At 40.4% G+C, this 18,651-nt stretch overlaps 1 protein-coding gene and 1 long non-coding RNA gene across 10 annotated transcripts in view; one reads left to right on the top strand and one right to left on the bottom strand.

The window, feature by feature from the left end:
* Positions 1 to 18,651, bottom strand: part of mybpc1 (myosin binding protein C1) — a 39,237-nt gene that overhangs the window by 8,771 nt on the left and 11,815 nt on the right. For 6 of the 9 annotated variants that reach the window (XM_035424341.1, XM_035424336.1, XM_035424340.1 and 3 more), the window contains 20 exons: positions 17,214 to 17,324; positions 16,615 to 16,763; positions 15,816 to 15,933; positions 15,611 to 15,662; positions 14,471 to 14,527; positions 13,734 to 13,742; positions 12,000 to 12,163; positions 11,355 to 11,487; positions 9,969 to 9,977; positions 6,762 to 6,886; positions 6,330 to 6,435; positions 5,571 to 5,737; positions 5,298 to 5,463; positions 4,978 to 5,084; positions 4,123 to 4,259; positions 2,764 to 2,923; positions 2,511 to 2,615; positions 1,744 to 1,932; positions 722 to 856; positions 71 to 238 (listed from right to left, as the gene is read on the bottom strand). In XM_035424341.1, the coding sequence (XP_035280232.1) occupies positions 71 to 238; positions 722 to 856; positions 1,744 to 1,932; positions 2,511 to 2,615; positions 2,764 to 2,923; positions 4,123 to 4,259; positions 4,978 to 5,084; positions 5,298 to 5,463; positions 5,571 to 5,737; positions 6,330 to 6,435; positions 6,762 to 6,886; positions 9,969 to 9,977; positions 11,355 to 11,487; positions 12,000 to 12,163; positions 13,734 to 13,742; positions 14,471 to 14,527; positions 15,611 to 15,662; positions 15,816 to 15,933; positions 16,615 to 16,763; positions 17,214 to 17,324 (2,367 nt within the window). The remainder of the gene's footprint in view (positions 1 to 70; positions 239 to 721; positions 857 to 1,743; positions 1,933 to 2,510; positions 2,616 to 2,763; positions 2,924 to 4,122; positions 4,260 to 4,977; positions 5,085 to 5,297; positions 5,464 to 5,570; positions 5,738 to 6,329; positions 6,436 to 6,761; positions 6,887 to 9,968; positions 9,978 to 11,354; positions 11,488 to 11,999; positions 12,164 to 13,733; positions 13,743 to 14,470; positions 14,528 to 15,610; positions 15,663 to 15,815; positions 15,934 to 16,614; positions 16,764 to 17,213; positions 17,325 to 18,651) is intronic. The other 3 variants (XM_035424338.1, XM_035424337.1, XM_035424339.1) reach the window with 3 other exon arrangements.
* LOC118230982 lies at positions 6,896 to 12,006 on the top strand. Its single transcript, XR_004765980.1, has 3 exons — positions 6,896 to 7,577; positions 9,991 to 10,089; positions 11,940 to 12,006. It is a non-coding gene; the product is annotated as an uncharacterized LOC118230982 (long non-coding RNA).

Genomic DNA, 18,651 nt, shown 5'->3' with positions numbered 1-18,651 from the left:
TCAACTAGTTACTTGACTTTCAATATTATTTTGTGCATGTGTACATACAGGATGGGGGGAGGGGTCTCACCAATGATCTCTTTGATCAGAATGGGGTGTTGGAGCGTCCTTGGTGCGCTGGGCCCTGCTTTATTGATAGCCTTCACCCTCACGAAGATCTTGCTCTCTGGAGGCAGACCTGTGATGGTGTACTTGGTTTTCTCCGTCAGCTCCGGGTTAGCCACAATCCACTCATCGGCTACAGGCAAGACGGAGCTCTGAGTTATTGAACATTTTACAGTTCCAGGCCTCAACTGAAGCCTAAACTAGGTTTGTAAAATCTCCTTTCAATCACTTCACAATAACGTCAAACTTCAATCGTAGTGAGGCATTCAACTAATTTTTCAGGTCATCTGCCAGGTTCTAAGAATTAATAAATAAACAGATGATACCCCTTGTCCTTTAACCAGTGACTTAGCCCATCCAGCATATATTGAGTCTAAGATCAATTCAGACTGGAATTGTTTTCAAAGCCTTGTGTTCCAGTGGGCAATGATTCGACTTCACTCAGGTGATCCACTGTTACCCAAACCCTCCAGTAAAAAAAGCACCCAAAATCTGCATTGACAGGAGACTACTGACTATAATTGCACTATAATTCAGCAGTGTCTTGAGTGTATATGGCTAACTTGAGTATGCAAGCTTGACATAGACATAGTGCTTTGAATGGGATTCCTCTTACTTCCTTCAAAGCAGTACTCCAACACATAGCCATCCAACCCTGCAGCACCAATGGTATCAGGGGGGCGCCACTTCATTGTCACCGAAGTGTCTGTGACATCATCCACCACCAGCATTGTTGGATCACTTGTAACAGCTACAGGGAAGAGTAGGTGGGTGAATGATAATGATGATACTGAATTGTTCAGGCGCTATCATGTAGCTAACAGTGGCAGTCAGGAATGTCAGTTAAGCATACCCTAGGACAAAGAGAATCCCTCCACAAGTAGGAGTAGCAAGCACATAAATCCTGTAAACAATTCTTCTCAAGATTGCATCCAAAAAATAAGGCAAATTAATCCTGATGACGTAGTTGGGAAGAACATACATACATACATACATAAATGTGCATTGTATGTATACCTACTATGTTAAGTATTTACACCACAATGTACATGTTCTATCTTGTGCATGTTTAGAAATGATTAATTTTATTGTGGGTGCATCATGGAGACATACTCATATTGGAAAGCTCAGGAAAGGAGCCTCCATCCCCTCTATAACCACCATCTTGGCCAGCATGAAATCAGTCTGTTCATCAGATCTCACTGGGAGCAGCTCTTAACTTTGATTCTTACATTCTGACACATGCCGCAGCTCTACAGAAGCCTGCAGCTGGGACAGCCGTAAGGCCATGAGGAGCGACTGATCTCCTAAACCAATAATCCTTGTGCAATTCGGCAGCCATTATAAAATCACATTTAATATCCCCTTAACTCTGCCCCCAAAGGGCCCAACTGAGATCAGAGTCAGAATGTTCTAAATGCCACAGCATCCACAGCAGCAGCTGCAGGTCAAGACGCCTCCACATTGACATCACAGGTCAAAGGTTGTGCTTTGTCTCACATACTGTACAAGGTAAGACTGAATAAATCTTTTTCCAGGCCTATTTAATTGTGCAATGTCTATATGACCAGTGGTATGACACTGGGATATAAAGACTGCCAGAATAGGAAAAGGCAGCTGGGTGAACAGCATACTTACCCAGGGGCACAAACGCCCTGGAGTGTTCGCTGGGGCGGGACGTGCCAATGGCATTCACTGCAAACACTCTCACTTCATAGGGAACACCCTCAATCATCTTCTTAGGTTCAAAACTGGTCTCTTTGCAAAGGTCAAAGTTGAGTCTCATCCACCTGGAACTCTGTTTCTTCTTCCTCTCAATGAAGTAACCTGCAATACAAAGTTATACTTGAAACACGTGCAGATATAAGATGTACACACAGATATCCAATACATGATAAAATAAATACACAGAAGTACAACTCAAATCAAAAAAAGTTGGGACGATATGCTAAATTAAAATTAAAACTGCAAAAAGCACATTATTTGATGTTTTACCTCATGAATTTTATTGTTTTTTAAAAATAAACACTTATTTCAATTTTGATTTTTGCAACATATTTCACAAAAAGTTGGGAGAGTAAAGCATTTACCACTTTGTAATGTTGCCATTCCTTTTCACAACACTTAAAAGACGTTTAGGGACTGAAGACACCAAGTGATTTTCACATCAACATTATGCAAATAACTTATGAAAACAAATGTACAGAATACTTTGGTGTATAATTTTGAACATATATACACATTATGAATATATACACATCACACCTGACTATCGTGCCCACATTGATGATAGATATGACTGGAATTTTAATCAGTTGTTCAACGGACTCAAATACTTTGTGCAAACACTGATAAACAGATACACAGGCATGCATGCACACACATAGTCATAACGTATTGCATACCTAAGATGGGTGAGCCTCCATCATAGATGGGCGGGTCCCAAGTCATCAAACACCAATCTCCTCCCACTTCAGGAACCATTGGGGCCTCAGGGGGGTCAGGAATGTCTGAGAATGAGGGCAATTTGTACATATGAGAGCACTACCCCGAATTCTAATCTGAGAGCACAAATCATGCCCAGAGTGAGTATTGCATCGAAATTATGGTTTTAATCCAGTCTATGATGCCATAAATTGTGATTTAATTGTGACATACCAACAACCTTCACTTTGACGGTGGCTGTGTCCTGTCCTGCTTCATTCTGCAGCACAATCTTGTAGTTGCCTGAGTCTTCCCGCTCTGCGATGTCTATTGTGAGGCTGGTGTGGTCAGAGAACGTCTCTGCTCGAACCCTACTGCCTGTATCTGGGATAACCTTTGATGGCCAAAACACACACACAAACACACACACACAAACACAGACATAGACACACATACACACATCGAGTGGGCTCCATAATGTTTGGGACAAATACTTTTTTTTCTTGATTTGACGCTATACTCCACAATTTTAAAGTTGTAATAAAACAATTCTCATATGCTTAAAGTGCAAGTTCTCAGATTAAAGTTTATTTTACACATTCTGGTTTTACCATGTAGAAAATACAGCACTTTTTTATATAAGTGCAAGATGCACACCACTAGTTAGCCACTAACACAGGATAGCCAGGTTACATAAGCGAGCCTTCAGCGTTTTGGAAAAAAGTCTTTTGGAAAGTTGAGACAAAAATTCACTTGTATCAGTTAAGGTTTGGGCATGTACTGTATGGCTGCCACAGGTACTGGCTCACTAGTCTTCATTATTGAGGTGACTGCTGATAGCAGCACCAGAATTAATTGTGAAGTGTACAGAAGAATATTATCTGCTCAGTTCAATTGCCTCCAAACTCATTGAATGGTGATGTATTCAACAGCAATACCATGATCTCAAAAATACTGTTAAAGCCACCAAGGGTGGCTTTAATTTCTCAAAGCCAAAAACCAGAAAATTCATGATTGGCCAAGTCAGTCACCTGATCTGAATTAAATTAGACATGTTTTTCATATGCTGAAGAGTAAACTTAAGGCAATTAGTCTCTGACAGAAGCAGGAGCTGATGATGACTGCAGTACAGGCCTGGCAGAGCATGACCATCATATTGGTTGCAGACTTCAAGCAGTCATTGCATGCAAAGGGCATGCAACAGTACTAAACATGACTACTTTAATTTACACAACATTATGTCAGATATGTAACATATGTCCCAAATATTATGCTTCCCTGGAATGGGGGGAAACAAAAGTGCTACAAGTTCTACATGGTGAAACCAAAGTATATAAAATACCCTTAAATAAAAGCACAGAGAATGTGTACTTTAACCAAATGTAAATTGTTGGAATACAAATATATTGTGCAGTACAGAGCCAAATCAATAAAAATAAGTCTTTGTACCAAACATTACGGAACTCACGGTATATATAAAATCCCTGACACTTCTGTACTCTTCTCTTCCACCACTCCACTCCTCACATTGGCTCTCCCCTTTCACACTCACTGTCCTCTCCACTCTACCTCCCCCCATAACCCCATTCTCACCCTTTCCCCCTTCATCCACACCACTCTGGGGGTAGGCTCTCCGCTAATAGGGACCTCCAGACGCAATTTGTTTCCTGCCACGATGGTCACAGTGTTGTCAGGGTAATTTAGACTGTCCAGGTACACTTTGGGGGGATCTGCATTGGACAAAATAAAACAATACCACAGGATTATTTTAATCCTGACTGTGTGCATGGCTGTATGGCATTGGTATACCCTTGCTGATGGAAAGAACAGCGCAGCCTTCCTAGAATTCAGTTTGAGGGCTGCACTGTCCTTTCCATAAGCAGCCAATTAAGGACTTGAAACAATGGTGTGTGGATTCTTTAGCTAATCAACTACTTAAATGAATAATTAGTCCTGAAACACTGAAAACCAGCAAAAACTGTGGCACTCCAGGACTGAAGTCTGATGTGGACTGTAGGGTAGTGGTGTAGGTTATTGTGTGTATGGCTGTAGGGCATGTGGTATGGAGCATGTGTTGTGTGGAGTGGATCAGGGCTGTTGTTCATAGAATAAGTGTTCAAAGATCAACGTGAGAGTTATATAATGTGGACTCCATGAAGAGGTATGAAGAGTACTATAAGTGTTAGTACTGCATGGTTAATTTGTGTACAGTACTGGTGCCCTCAACTAGATGTTTTCAGTTGCACTATATTTTACATATTGTTTTGTTCTTATTTTGGTTTTGATCATTATTTAATTTTGGTTGTTGCAAGAACACTCAGCTCCTCATCTATCTACAGTAACTCAATTTCTTGATTTAAAAAAAGCATCACTCAAATCATTACAATAGAAAGCTTCAAACAAGTTCCAGGGTCAGTACTGCTGGGTGCTACACGGTGTGTGTTGTACCTATGATGTGAACTCTGGCAGAGAGGCTTTGAGAGTATCCCTCCAGCACAAAGGTGTAGTCCCCTGAATCATGGATTGAGGAGCACTCGACTTCTAGTCTGTGGTTCCTACAACAAAGGGGAAAAAGCGGTTTGTGGCTGAGAAATAATTTTCACACAATGCAAGCTGTTTCAGAGAGAATGCACTCCTACTACAAGGGGAATGAGGATGCTTGGCTGAGTGGGAATGAGGTGACTGCATACTGTAAAACTGAGGGAGGGGCCATTTGCTTTGACATGTGGACCGTGTGGTCCCTGACTGGAAGAGGGGGCTGGACGCACTTGGCTCTGTGCATGATGTTGATGCGGTCATTAGGCTGGATCAGCTGGCCGTTCCTGTACCAGCGGCCTGGCACGTTCCCAGGGGAGAGCTCACAGTGCAGCTTGAGGGGCTGACCCAAACGGATCGTCTGGTCACTCAGGTCCTGCAGAATCTTCAGAGGTTTCACTGTGGAGAAGAGGTTTAAATTGATGAGTCTGGTCGAGTGTGTGTGGAGGAGGACAGGCAGGAGGAAGAAGCACATGGAGGAGATACATATGACGAAATAAACTCACAGTCAACCTGAATGTGGGCCTGACTGGTGCCACCTGAGGCCATCAGGGAATAAGTGCCAGTGTCTTCTTTCATGGCATCGTCAATGATCAGCACGTGCTTCATCCCGTCGCTCTTGACTCGGTAGCGAGAGCGGACTCCAGTTGGGATCTCCACGCCATTCTTCAGCCTGAGAGTCAGGAACCGGGGAGGCTCTTTCAGAACCACAGACACAGGGATGCAAAGACCCTTCTCTTAGAGCCCCACAGATGAGTACATCTGCTGAACCACACTGGGAGACATTTCCAAAACATTATCAAGAAAACAAGGGTCATTACCCCTGCCATTTGGCCTCAGGACTATTATCATAAGAATGAGTCAGGACTTTGATTTAACAGATCATTAAGGACTAAATTTCATATGGCAGAAGTACCCCAATCACCACACTAATGCATATATAATCAAGAGGCATTTATTGTATTTCATTTCACTGAAATCCTTAGTGGCTGCTTGTCACTGAACACAGCTTCCAAAATTTGAGGTCTCCCACTCAAGTGAGCTCCAGGGCTTCTTAAAAGTTTTGTTTCTGAGGCCTTTCTGAAAGAATGCTGCCTGGCTGCTAATATATTTGGTACTGCCTAGAGGCAGGAGCACAGAATCCTTTGAGTAGGAGGTCAAGCTACATTTCCCCCTTACTCATCAGCACTGGTATGATGCAGAGGATCTAATTCCAACTAATCCCTCATTATAAAATCTAGCAGAAAGAGGAAAGAGCGGTGTACCATTTAACTTGAGCTCCCTCTTCAGACACCTCACATTCCAACTCAATTCGCTCGTTCACCGTGGTTTTCACCGGTTGCAGCTCTTTGGTTATTTTCACTGGTAACTCTGTGAGGGATCAGGTTGCAACATCCGTTAGGGACATACAGAATGACACCAAGATGGAGGTGGGGGGCATCTCAAAGGGAATATCTACAGTACAATTCAATAATATTTTGAATTTTATTTACGTAGTGCTTTTTACAGAGAACTGTCACAAAGATGCTTTACAGAGTAGGCAAAAAGAGGGCAAGAAACAGAGCAAAAAGAGCAAACAGAGCAAATACCAGAGCGAAAACCCTCAAATGGTGGTGAGAAAAAAACTCCCCAATCTACCAAACCGAGGCTACCAGGGTTACCACACAAAATGTGGGAAGCCTACTGTAACAGCATACCTTTAACAAACAGTTCAGTGGTAGACTTCTCATCGCCAGCGGTGACGGTGTAGGCAGCGTCATCCTGCAGGGTGCAGTTGTTGATGATCATTATCCGCTGGGTGCCTTTGTGTTCAAAGATGTACCTGCAGAGATATCCCATCAATCAGCTTACTATACTATCCTATTAGCCTCACAGCAGTGAGGAACGGGGCAGTAGAAGAGCAAACACCCAGCCCATATGGATCCGCACTGCTGTGAGTACTGCAGACGCAACCAAAAATCACCTGATCACCACTACTGATCAGTGCTCCATACACTGGGTTTTCTAGGGAAATTTAAGAGCTGGAGTTTTGTGGATGAGGAATTCTACCAACTGGACAAAAGCCGGAATGTAGAAGACTAGAGAGCTGGTAAACTATGTAGAGAGACGTTTTGACATAAACAGACTAGATTAACTCCAATATCGCTCGGTTTTTACCTGGATATAGACTGGCTATGTACTCCTCGGCTAGAAAACAAATAAAGCCAGGTTTTCACCTGAACGCCTAGATGGCGTTTCACTGACTGTTCACAACGAAAAAATTGGTAGGAGCAATATTTCTTAAGAAGTAATTTAAGTAAATTCATAAAATTATTCATTATGAAGTAAACAAAAGGCACATTAAATGATCAAAAGTAGAAAGTGAAATTGAACAAGACTGATGGAAGTATTAGGCGTCGGACAGGGAATGGTAGCCTAATACTTAGGCATCACCAGGTTCAATCTGGCCAACTCAGTTGGAAAATCATGAGGCAACTCAAGGAAATTGGAATGCAAATTTATTTAATACTGTTGTAAGTACCTAGCTAATTAGCCAAATACTGTAGTTTACTCTAACACAAACTGATCATTCACAAGTTTGGTAGTTTGTTTAGTAAGTTAAGTTTATGAACTTCTGAATTATAACCAACATTAAATTTTTTAGATACACAATTGCCAGGATTATGAATTCTGAAGCTAGCATGATAATTTAACTAGTGAGCACATGTATGTTCTTCACAGTTGATAGCAACTGTCTGCTTGTAACAAGTTAGACATATACTGTAGGCTATGTTTAGACCGCAGGTCTTGATACCCAGTTCTGATTTTTTGCCTATATCTTCTTGACCGCCTGTTTACATCTACACATAAAGTGACCCATATCCGATACGTGCACTCACACGGTTTACACTTGAAACAGCCCTCATGCGTACACGAGGGTTTGGTTACAGATACAATAGTAAACAACCACACTGCCACGGCCATATCAGCATCTGCAATGGACACAAAACGAGACAGAAATAATAATTTAAGCTCCGCAACGAAGATCCCCTGTATTTTGGCCCGTACCGACTCTTCACGCCACATACTTAAAAGGCACGTAACCTGGGTATTCGCCACTGGCCTGAGCCTTCTTCGTAAATTTGACTTCTTTTAACATTCACTGTTACCAGCGGAGAATGGTTGTGCATCCAGTATACCTTACAAGTATTTTGAATGTAAAAAAATATGAGAATATCATATTTTTAATGACATGCTAATCGCAATGACCAGGAAATTCCGATCTGTGCGTTTAGATAACAGTCGCATTGGCAGATCCGTATAGTACATATCTGATCTGTGCCACATTGAGTTTTTACCATCAACTGATATACAAAACACTTTTAGAGAAAGAGTTTGTGTAATTGCTTGCTCATGAGAAGGTATGATTTTTAAATATTGCCACTATGGGAAATCCCATTAATTCATACCACCTTTTAGGTCTAGTCATTTTTTTTTTGTTTTGTTTGTTTGTTAGTTTGTTTTTTGCTTTTTTTGGTGGGCGGGACTTTAATACTCTATCGGTCGACTGAAGTGATGTTAGCAAGTTAGCTAAATAGCCAATGTTCACACTTGCTAATCCTTGTCATATCCATTTTCTATTCACACCAAGTATGTTAACCTTTCTGTTTCCTGAAAGCAATAAGTGATTCAAACAAAAGTATATTACAAATAGGCTATTTGTTCCTTGATTGATACTTGGTTGTTTTCTAAATTAACTATTCTAATTAATAGTTTAACTAAAGTAAGGACAGATATTAGATGTTAAGATCAGTTTGAGATTCAATTGAGTGTGCGCATGTGCTAGAAGATGTACACTGAAATTCAAGTTTCAAGCTTCAAGTTGATGTCGGTTGCCTCACCATTATAGTATACCCGTCTTTTGCTTCGCAACTTCGCCACTAGTCTAGTGGATAAATACACATAAATCCCTGTCTACTGTATTGCCTTTCAGAATCTTTCTTTTTATAAATCTCCTGTCAACTCCCAAATGCAGAACCCTCAACCATTCAAGGACATTTCTGTTGAAAAGTTGCCACTCAGCAAACCCCAAATGTACAGACAAACTGTACATAGACAGACACACATGCATCAGCGCTGAAAGAGCTTGGGAGGACACACTCCAGAGCCCTGTTTCATGTACATGGCTAACTCAGTTAACCCGATAAGTTTGTAGATATTTTGAAATAAACACAAAGCGAGCTCACAATTTAGCCAGACTTGTTACTGGGGCAACAGAGTCTTAAACCAAAACCTGTGAAATTGTAGGTTTATGCTTAAGTTCACTGGCTATCATAAAGCCACATGTGAAAATGTGAAATCACGCATACACCAACAGAAGAAATATACACAATATTCTTGTCGATGCAGTAGTCTCCAAATGGTCTTTTTGGAAACCCAAAACTATGCAGAACGCTTATTTTGGTGGTATTGTCATCAAATTTGAATGAGGATTTGTCCAGTGTTGTGGCTATGGCTCCATTGTGTTTCTAAGCCCAAAAAGGCACACCCACAAGCACCTGGATCCATTTTTTAAAAAATCATCTTTTAGGTGAGAAAAAACTTCCACTTCCACTGTGTTTGAGTTTCTGTTACTTTCTTTCAGAAATATTTAGAGTACTTCTGATTCTTGGAGAACAAACTCCTAAGGGTTACCTTTCAGAAGAGACCCAAGATTATGCTTGTTGTCAAAAGGGTTCAAGAATAGTAACCATTTTATTTTGGGTATGTCATTTTCTGCCTTGTGTTAAAAAAAGGGGGGGATACAGAAGGGGTTAAGCATCATACATGAAACAGGGCCCAGTACTGCACCAAATTGACCAGTATTCATATATACAATATGATAGCGTCATTCCAGATGGAGCAGAGTGGACGAGTGAACTTACTTCCTTTGACTTGGGTTTGAAGGTGGAGCCGGAACAGAGCCGCAGAGTGATGTGGTAGAGGTGGAGGTTATTGCAGAGAGGGAGGATCACCACGACAAGGCATGACAGACACAGAACAGAGGTACTGAGAGACATCATGCCTGGAGTGGACTGGAAGAGCCATTAGTGACGCAACAAGAAAAAGAGCACAGAGGAGCCACCAGAGGGGATCCTGGGATATGTGTGCCTCTTCACATAAAGGACCGGAAAACTGTAGTAACCTCCCAGATGGCTTTAACCATGTTTTACTTTAAATGACCACTGCCTGGTGTCCCTCACTACCACAGCCCATCCATAATGCCAGCCATTTAATGAACTCCATAACTCAACCCCTTGCATGTCAGCACATGAGGAAAGGGGTTAGTTCTATATCAACTTTGCTTTAAACTAATAGCTAAGGGTTCGGAATGAATAATATATCAAGGCCAAACAGTGAATGGCAAGGGGAAAAATTTGACTGCTGTACAACAGGGAAAGAATATTTGTAGGTACTGGTAATGACATCCACATGCATTGGAAGAAAGGGTCAATTCACAGATTGCAGGGTGCATGTGGTGAGGACAGGGTCACAGAGAGTCAACTGCTGGCCAGAGGCAGTTCAGAGTATAACTGGGTTAAAGTCCTGTGAGGGAGGAACCACCATTTTCCTGTATGGAGGCGGACCAATATCTGGCATCATATGCTACATTTCCACCCAAATGTATCACAGGGCCAGACACTGCCCAGCCAAACCAAAGGGTACTCACAACACTGCTGTAATGCTGACATCTTAGGCATGTCACAGAAACATCGGAAGAACAATATGTTAGCTGTGATTTGACTGCCAATGGTTCACAAACTGGGCTAAAACAGCATTGCATACTGAAGTTAAATACAATGGGAGCCATGTTCAAACCAGGATAAGCGCCACCGCAGATCGTAGAACTTCCAGGTTTGGACACAGCAACCAGAACAATATGAGAGCAAAACAACCCAAGAAGCTGGGTCATATGTACTGTACAATATGAATATTCGATGAGGAAATGGTCTTAAATATTGTGTGGCAACATATGTGTGCAGAATGACTAATAGATAGACAGTGACAGCCCATCTGGAATCCTGCAGTAGTGCCCAATACCCCATGATTGAAAGACATTTATGAACCATTGCTTCTCTGGCTGCAAGAAGCTGCACAGAACAGCATTAAAACCTTAAAACGCCAGAAGCCCAGCAGAGAGGATCAAACCACAAACAAAAAACATTTTATTAGGAGAGACTCCTAAAAAACGCTTTTGTTTGTAAACATTTGAAGCGTCAATAATACAAAGCATAAATTATAAGCAGATAATGAAGCCCAGAGCAACATACTTTGGGGTGGGCCTGATCTCCTGCCCATTCTTGAACCACTTCAGCTCCACAGTTGGGTCAGCCAGGTCCACCGCAAACCGGATCTTCCCACCCTTGTCCACCTGGTATGCTGGGTCCAGCTTTTTGGCAAATGCTTCAAAAGACATAGTAAATGTTGTTCAAGGCTATCAATGGCTATACTCTGAAAAAGATCAACACTCCTATTAACAGCCTTAATTCACCTTTTCATTATAGCACCATGGTTTGGACAAGCAGAAGCAAGCATTATGTTTCCATGTGCTTTATGTCTCACTTCCTTTAAATTTCATATTTCACAGTAATGTTTCATTGGAGTAACTGGAGTACATCTCTGTTTGGTCATCAGCCTGCTTGGTAATTGTTTAGGTTTCATTATGTAACATTTTGATTCAACAATTTTTAAGTTTGGTTAAAAAAAAATATTTTAGTTTGATGGTATTTAAATTTGATATCAGTTGAGTATGTTGAGATCTCTGTCTTGTAGTTATAGTTTCTATTGCTATGCATTTAGTTTGGTGGCATTTCATTATGGTAACATTTAACTTTTAATTCAACTATTCCATTCAGCTTTCACTTGGTTTGTTGAAGTTTCCCCAGCTGACAGAAAGAGTAGAAGCATATCCATACCTTCGCTCTTCTTCTCCTCCTTCTTGGTCTTCTTCAGTCTCCTCAACAATCCCCTCAGGTCAGTGATACCATACATGAAAGCAATCCTCTCGTACTCATCGGGTCTGGCATTCCTCAAGATCTCCCACACATCCACCTCTGGGGTCTCTTCCTGCTTTGGCTCCCTTGGCACCAGAGACCATGGTCAAAGCATTAGGTGAAGGCTCACAGAGTGAAGGTCGCTACGTGTACTGAGGAACTGCACTAAGAGGAGGCACGAAAGGTTATGTGTTGTTCAACAGAAGGGGCTAGATGGTTATACTCTGTACTAATGGAAGGTAAGATGGTGCTCATTAAACCAATAAGCTAAATTGAACATGAGACTGACTGTCAGGGAGGAGTAGCATCTTGGACAAATGTTTTGAGAGTGATGGGTTTAACAGTGACACTCTTTATGGAGTTCCTCAGGACATGTCGCACAAAGGGATGGGCACAATCTTTACTCAATCTGTTCTCACTTGTAACCATACGACTTGAGGCAGTGTTACAAGGGAAGGGAAGGCTTAATGAGCAGGCTTGCATATTCTGTGGGGAGGATAAAAGCGCATTTTAATTGATTGGTGTGCCTAATGTTTGGGGTTTGCGTGTGTGTTTCTGTGTCTGTGTGCATGACACAAATTTGTGTATTCATGTATTAAATGTATAGGCAAGTGGTATTGCAGGGGTTTGTTGAAGAATGCGAGGGTTTAGAAAGGCAGTGTTTTTTCTTGAATACAGAATTGAGGATTGATACCTTTAAGAAGCTACTAAACAAAATGGTTGTTGTTTTAGAGCTGCACTGATTAATAGGCATCAGGCAGATTAATTTACCAAGGCTGGAAAAGGCATGCAGTCATATGTGTTGGTACAGGGAAGAGAGGCCTGACAAAGGCTGGATTTGTAGATATATGCGCTGTACAGGATCTTCTTACAGTCTTCTTAGTGGTTTATCAACAGAGATAAACAACTTCTGGTAATTGCCCATCCCTTTGTATTCTACAGGTTTATCAATTTATACTCACTGTGTGTTAGAGACATCATAAGACTGCTGGAAACCTAAAAGGGATAGCTCATGAGACTTCAGGTGTAAATTCACAGTTAGTAAAGCAATGTTACCTTGATTTAAAAAGCTTCCATTAGTGAGCAATATGAATATCATTCATCCGGCCCTTTCTTTCCAAGACATTTCTCCCAATGTCTGAAAGCTTGGAGGCCAAACAGCATGAGATATTTCATTTTAATCTTGATTCCATTGTGTTTATTTTCAGGCAAGAATTAAAAAGCTTGCTTTAAATAATATATTAAACATCACTAAAAATAAATGCACATTCTTATTTTTCAGAGTTCAAATATAACAACAATGTAGTGGTAACACTATTTTACAGCATCATTTATAAATGGTTTATTAACAAGTTACAAGCAATTCTGTGATATAATAAGTTTATTGCTATTTAAAGGTATCACTGAATTCAGGGGAGAGGCATAACATTCATTGCTGAGAATTGCAGGGGACAAAGTCCATTTAAATTATTACCTGAGGTTAATAGAGCATTTATAAATGTTGCTTTTCAATGAAGTGTTACCATACTACAGGAGGCCAACACTCTTGCTTTGTCCACTACCTATAACTACAGTCCATGCTGGTGACGCTACAAGATTATGGTACTTACCCACAGTAAGGTCTAATGTTTTAATTACTTAATTCACTTTACTAACCTGTTCATTCTGAATGCATAGGAAAAAAGAAAAGACAAGCCAAAATAAATGTAATTTTTCTAAAGTGATAGATTCAGCTAACTTGCAATGCAGTTTGCCTCACTTTGAAGGAAATTAAGCAACTATGGCTACTTAGCTACTGTAAAATAATCCATTAACAATGTTTTGGACAAACTGCAATACAGTTGAATCTGGTACACTGCCTTTGAATAGTTTGATATTTTTCTCAGTGCATAACATCACGCAAGGCTGCTACAGAATGTGAACCCCCAAATAGAAAAGCAAAGAGAAAAAAAGAAAAAATTGAAAGTACGGTTATGAATTTGGGGAGGTAAAAAAGGTTTGTGTTGATGGCTGAGGTGTGCTCAGGTTTTACACTTAATACCTAATTTCATATTAATCGTGTTGAAAGGGTGAATTAGCATTCAACCATAAAGATCAAGGTGCAATACACTAAAAGTACATGTATGTCTAAAGTATATATTATATTTACCTTTAGTGTTCTGTACAAACTATATTAAGCAGAATAATACTCACAAAAACCATATGAGAAAACTTTAAACCACATAAATTTGGAAGAGTAAAAGATTCAATTGTGGTGACAAGCTGAAAACAAAAGTTCACAAAAGAGAAAAAGACAAAGTAAGAATAATCAGTTGGGAGACCCTGGCCAGGGTTTCAGGGATTGAAAAAGACAAAAATCCTCTGTCCACTATGGGGTGGACTGTTATTCTCACCTATGTTTAAGGAGACCACTAAAGTCAAGTTCTCCTGCATCGTCTTGTCCTTCACTGCTGTGGTTAACAGGAAAAGATTAATAGACATTTAATGACAGCAGACACAGTAACAAACACCACAGAAACAATGCAAAAAACCAACGCAAAGTCTAGGCACTGACTGCAATCTATGCATTAGGTCAAGGCTAACGCATAATTGGGGCTTACACAAAAACCCTTCGATTTATTTTTCTGTGCCAGAAGGCTCCATACGAATTGGTTTGTGTAAGGGGAACCAAGAGTGATCCCAACTAACACACAACAATATTCTCAGTGTGCTACAGCCACATGTAACATCACTGCAAATGTACAATGTTAAAGTGATGTTGTGAGAATGTTGTGTAGGAGTTGGGATGTTTGCGTTGCTTTCAGACACATTGTTGAGAGGGACTTTTCAAGTGCAAGTGTTGGCCATATTATCAACACCTTGTTTTGGGTTGGTTGGTTGGTTTGTTAATATCCCTTATGAAGGTTTATCCTTTTGCATTTCACAGTAATTTGGCAATTTGTCAAACCATGTTCCCACAATGGTTTGCCATGAGTTGTCTGTGGTAAGTGTCATGGTTTGCATGTCTTTTCATACTCAACCATGATGTCACTTTTCTATCCAAACCATTACTGTGGATTTACCATGCTTTACCAGGGTAAACTTTTATAAGGGACCTCACTACAAGCACAGAGCACTTTTTTGCACTCCATGGTCTAGAACATAGGATGATAGTCCAATCCATTGATTTGCCAAATGATATCTCCATGTTGATTGTTCTCATTTTGCCCTTTACTCCATGTACCAGTTGGCTGACCCAGTTCAGTTTCTTATTTAGATTCTGAATTAATTTAATGAAAATTATATTTCACAATCTGCAACATATTTCTTTGATATACAGAGAGGATACTGGCTCATTCATGTAAACAGACAGATGTGTAGAATTCTTTCTGAGGCAATTATACAATAATAATAAATAATTCATTGAAAAAACTATATAATGCTTTAGAATATAAGAGATATATATGAAAGGATGAAAGAACACTGTTCCTGTGGACTTCAGATTCTTCAGTGCTCTCTGTAAAAGATATTGTTGTTAAGTGCTGCTTTTTTACCTTCTTTTAAAAGCTGATCGAATGTCAATGCTAGGAGCGGCTTCAGGGATATCTGAAAGACAGCATTAGATATTTAGGTGGATTGTTACTGCGGAAACAAATCCAGTTTCACTCTTATCGCACTTTCAAGAAAAGGCAACAGAAAGGGCTTACAATCTCACTGCCATGGTTCTGTGGACAACTCTGAGAAGACAACAGAACATACCTTTAATCTCTAAATCAAAGGAGCAGCTGTCGAATTTGTCCTTGTAGGTAACCTCACACCTGTAATTCCCAGCAAAGTTATCTTTGGCCTTCATGATGTGCATCTCGAAAGTATGAACCTGCAGGTGAGAGAAAGGTTCAGCATCAGTAAGACAGAAAGAGAAAACTATGCTAATAGAACAGCAAAATAGCAAGAAACCACTAAGCTAAAATACATTACAGTAGTAAATGTAGCACATTGTCTTATCCAGAGAGACCCACAGATGTGTATACAGCATACAAACAGGTTTAGTCAAAGAGAAGAACCAATACTGAGTCAGAAGTGTCACAGCCAATAGTATTTGTCAGTGCATTAATCTACGAAATAACATTAGGTGTCACAGTATGGTACACAAATGTTACTTAAAACACATACTGTCGTATCATACATTAATACAAAGGCCATGAAACCAATCCCTGAGACCAGTTCACAATTATGAATAGGTACTGTTTCACAGTGATTAGGGACCAATTTATTAAGAAAGGTATATGCAGTGATAATCAAACCCCAGACATGTAAAGAAACAGTATGAAATTAAAAGGCACATTTTTTTCATGTGAAGGGTCTGCACATATGAATTGTCAATGGCTAATACAACCCAAAGAAAACACCACATCCAACTCAAAAGAAAAATAGAGATTTTAAAGTGAGGCTTTTGCAATGGAGCTGTGTTTTGCAATGGAGAGGTTTTAAATGGTGCAATTTTGGGGATATAATATGGATTTAGTATTGAAGCATTGAATAATCTGGCATGCCTAACCTTGGTGAATCGGTCAAAGCTTTCCTTCAGCTGCAGATGCTTCCCAGTCTTGCTGGCCAGATCCATCCACTTTCCTTTGAACCATTTGATAGCTGGTTTGCGCAACAGGTCTTTGGCCTCCACTTTGGCAATGAAACTTATATCGTCACCTTGAAAGCATATGAATTCAACAGTCACTTCTCATGATAATAGAAATTCTCTTTCCCATTTTTGAATGCATTCCCCAGGGCTAATTTATGCAGCAGAGGTTGTGCAATCCCTGTTCATACATCCTGCAGAGGGGTGTCTGTTTGAAAAGGCAGTAATGTAATAACTGACCCGTAGCCCACTCCTGTTCTCCCTTCAGACCAAGCAGTTAAGTAAATTGTGTAATTTAGTGATGCATTTCATAGACCCCATTCTTCTGTTTGGAAGTAATGTCAGCACAAAAGACTTTGCTCCTAAGTGAATGACCATTCTCAAATTAACTCTTTTCAGAATAAATCTCCTCAGATAAACCCTTCCTGGATTAACACTTTCCTGACCATTCCCAGATTGACTCTTTGTTGCTTAAACTTTCCTCCCAGCTCAACTCTAGCAAACTGTGCCTGTTGACTCACCCACATTGATGGAGCCACTCTGGGGTTTCTCTATGAGCAAGGTAGAAAGCTGTGTGTTCTCTGGCTGCTTTTCCAGGTCATCCAGAGACTGTCCTTCTCCCAGTGACCACACTGTTGAAGACACACACACATGCACACATAGACAAACGCATACACACCACATCATCTACCTGACTAGCACAATGTGTTGCAACATTTTTTACAATATTACAGTCTGTTTGAGATGAATAGATGAAACTGCAGCAATTCTTTCACAAGCTTTTTTTACCACCCTGTACCATGAGGTTCCAGCTACATTATAAATGGTAGCATATAAATTGTTATGGCTGCAGATTGGGAGGATGGAAAAGAAGTTGCTACGATGCACATATTCACCACAACCTTACTGCAATGTTGAAAAAGTTGCAGCAACTTTGTGTGCAAGAAAGGAGGAGACTGGACTGCTTGTTCAGGAGAGCAAAAGACATGAGAAACCCTCTCAGCTCCTTCATTACTCAATCCATCTAGATCACATTCACGCAGATTGTAAGATAAAAGGTACAAGGAAAGTTAAAAATCAACACAACAGTACTATCTTAGTATGCTGATAATTCATCAGTAACGTAAAGACAATACATAAAGAAAATATAGGGTTTGTAATGAACTACATAAGTTTCATTAGAGTAAATCAAACTCTATTTTAAATATTTAGGTTTTCCTCCGAAAAAGGTTTAGCAAATGTTCTTTGATATATTTTGTTGCAGATGTTCAAGCCATCTCCCTGGTGACTAGAGGAGACAGATGTGGAGCGAGGGAGGGCCTGCAGCTGGCACAGGCATTGTTCTGGGTTTTTCTTCGGTAATCTCTTCCTCTTAGTGCTCAGCTTCGGTGCTACACTCTCTCAGGACATCAGATCTAATGTGCAACGTTCAGCTGGTGCGTGTTTAGTTTTGATCGCTCACTTCCTTCATTTTCCCATCTCATATGAAAAAGTGCAGCTGTGCAGAGACTATGACCTCTATTCAAAAAGATGACAATGCATTCTGTCCTTCAGTTTAGCTAACATTTAGGTAACTTTTTAGCGAACAAGAAATAATTATTTTCTTGTATTGTACACATGGTTTTGCGTCAACTGTTGTATCAAGAGACAAATGGAAACACTTGCTTCTACTCAAAGCAAAGGACAGAAGTCATTACAGCTTCACTGAATGGAGACCACCGTTTGTCAATTCCAAATGCCTCATAGCTTCCTACAAGCATCAGATAGACAATACCATGAAGTTTTGGAAACTGTTCTTTTTCACTGAGAATAAAGGTTGTGGTCCAATGAACCCAAATGTGTTAAGAACTGTTTTGGCATGCTCCATTGGGCTAGCCATACTGGGAAGATGAAGACCGGGTCACTAGTTGTGTAGATAGATCTGCTCCAGTAGGGTGGCAGCAGACAGCATGTACTTTA

The sequence above is a fragment of the Anguilla anguilla genome, chromosome 7 (assembly GCF_013347855.1).
Source record: "Anguilla anguilla isolate fAngAng1 chromosome 7, fAngAng1.pri, whole genome shotgun sequence".
Lineage (NCBI taxonomy): Eukaryota > Metazoa > Chordata > Actinopteri > Anguilliformes > Anguillidae > Anguilla > Anguilla anguilla.
This window is presented reverse-complemented; position numbering and strand designations above follow the sequence as displayed.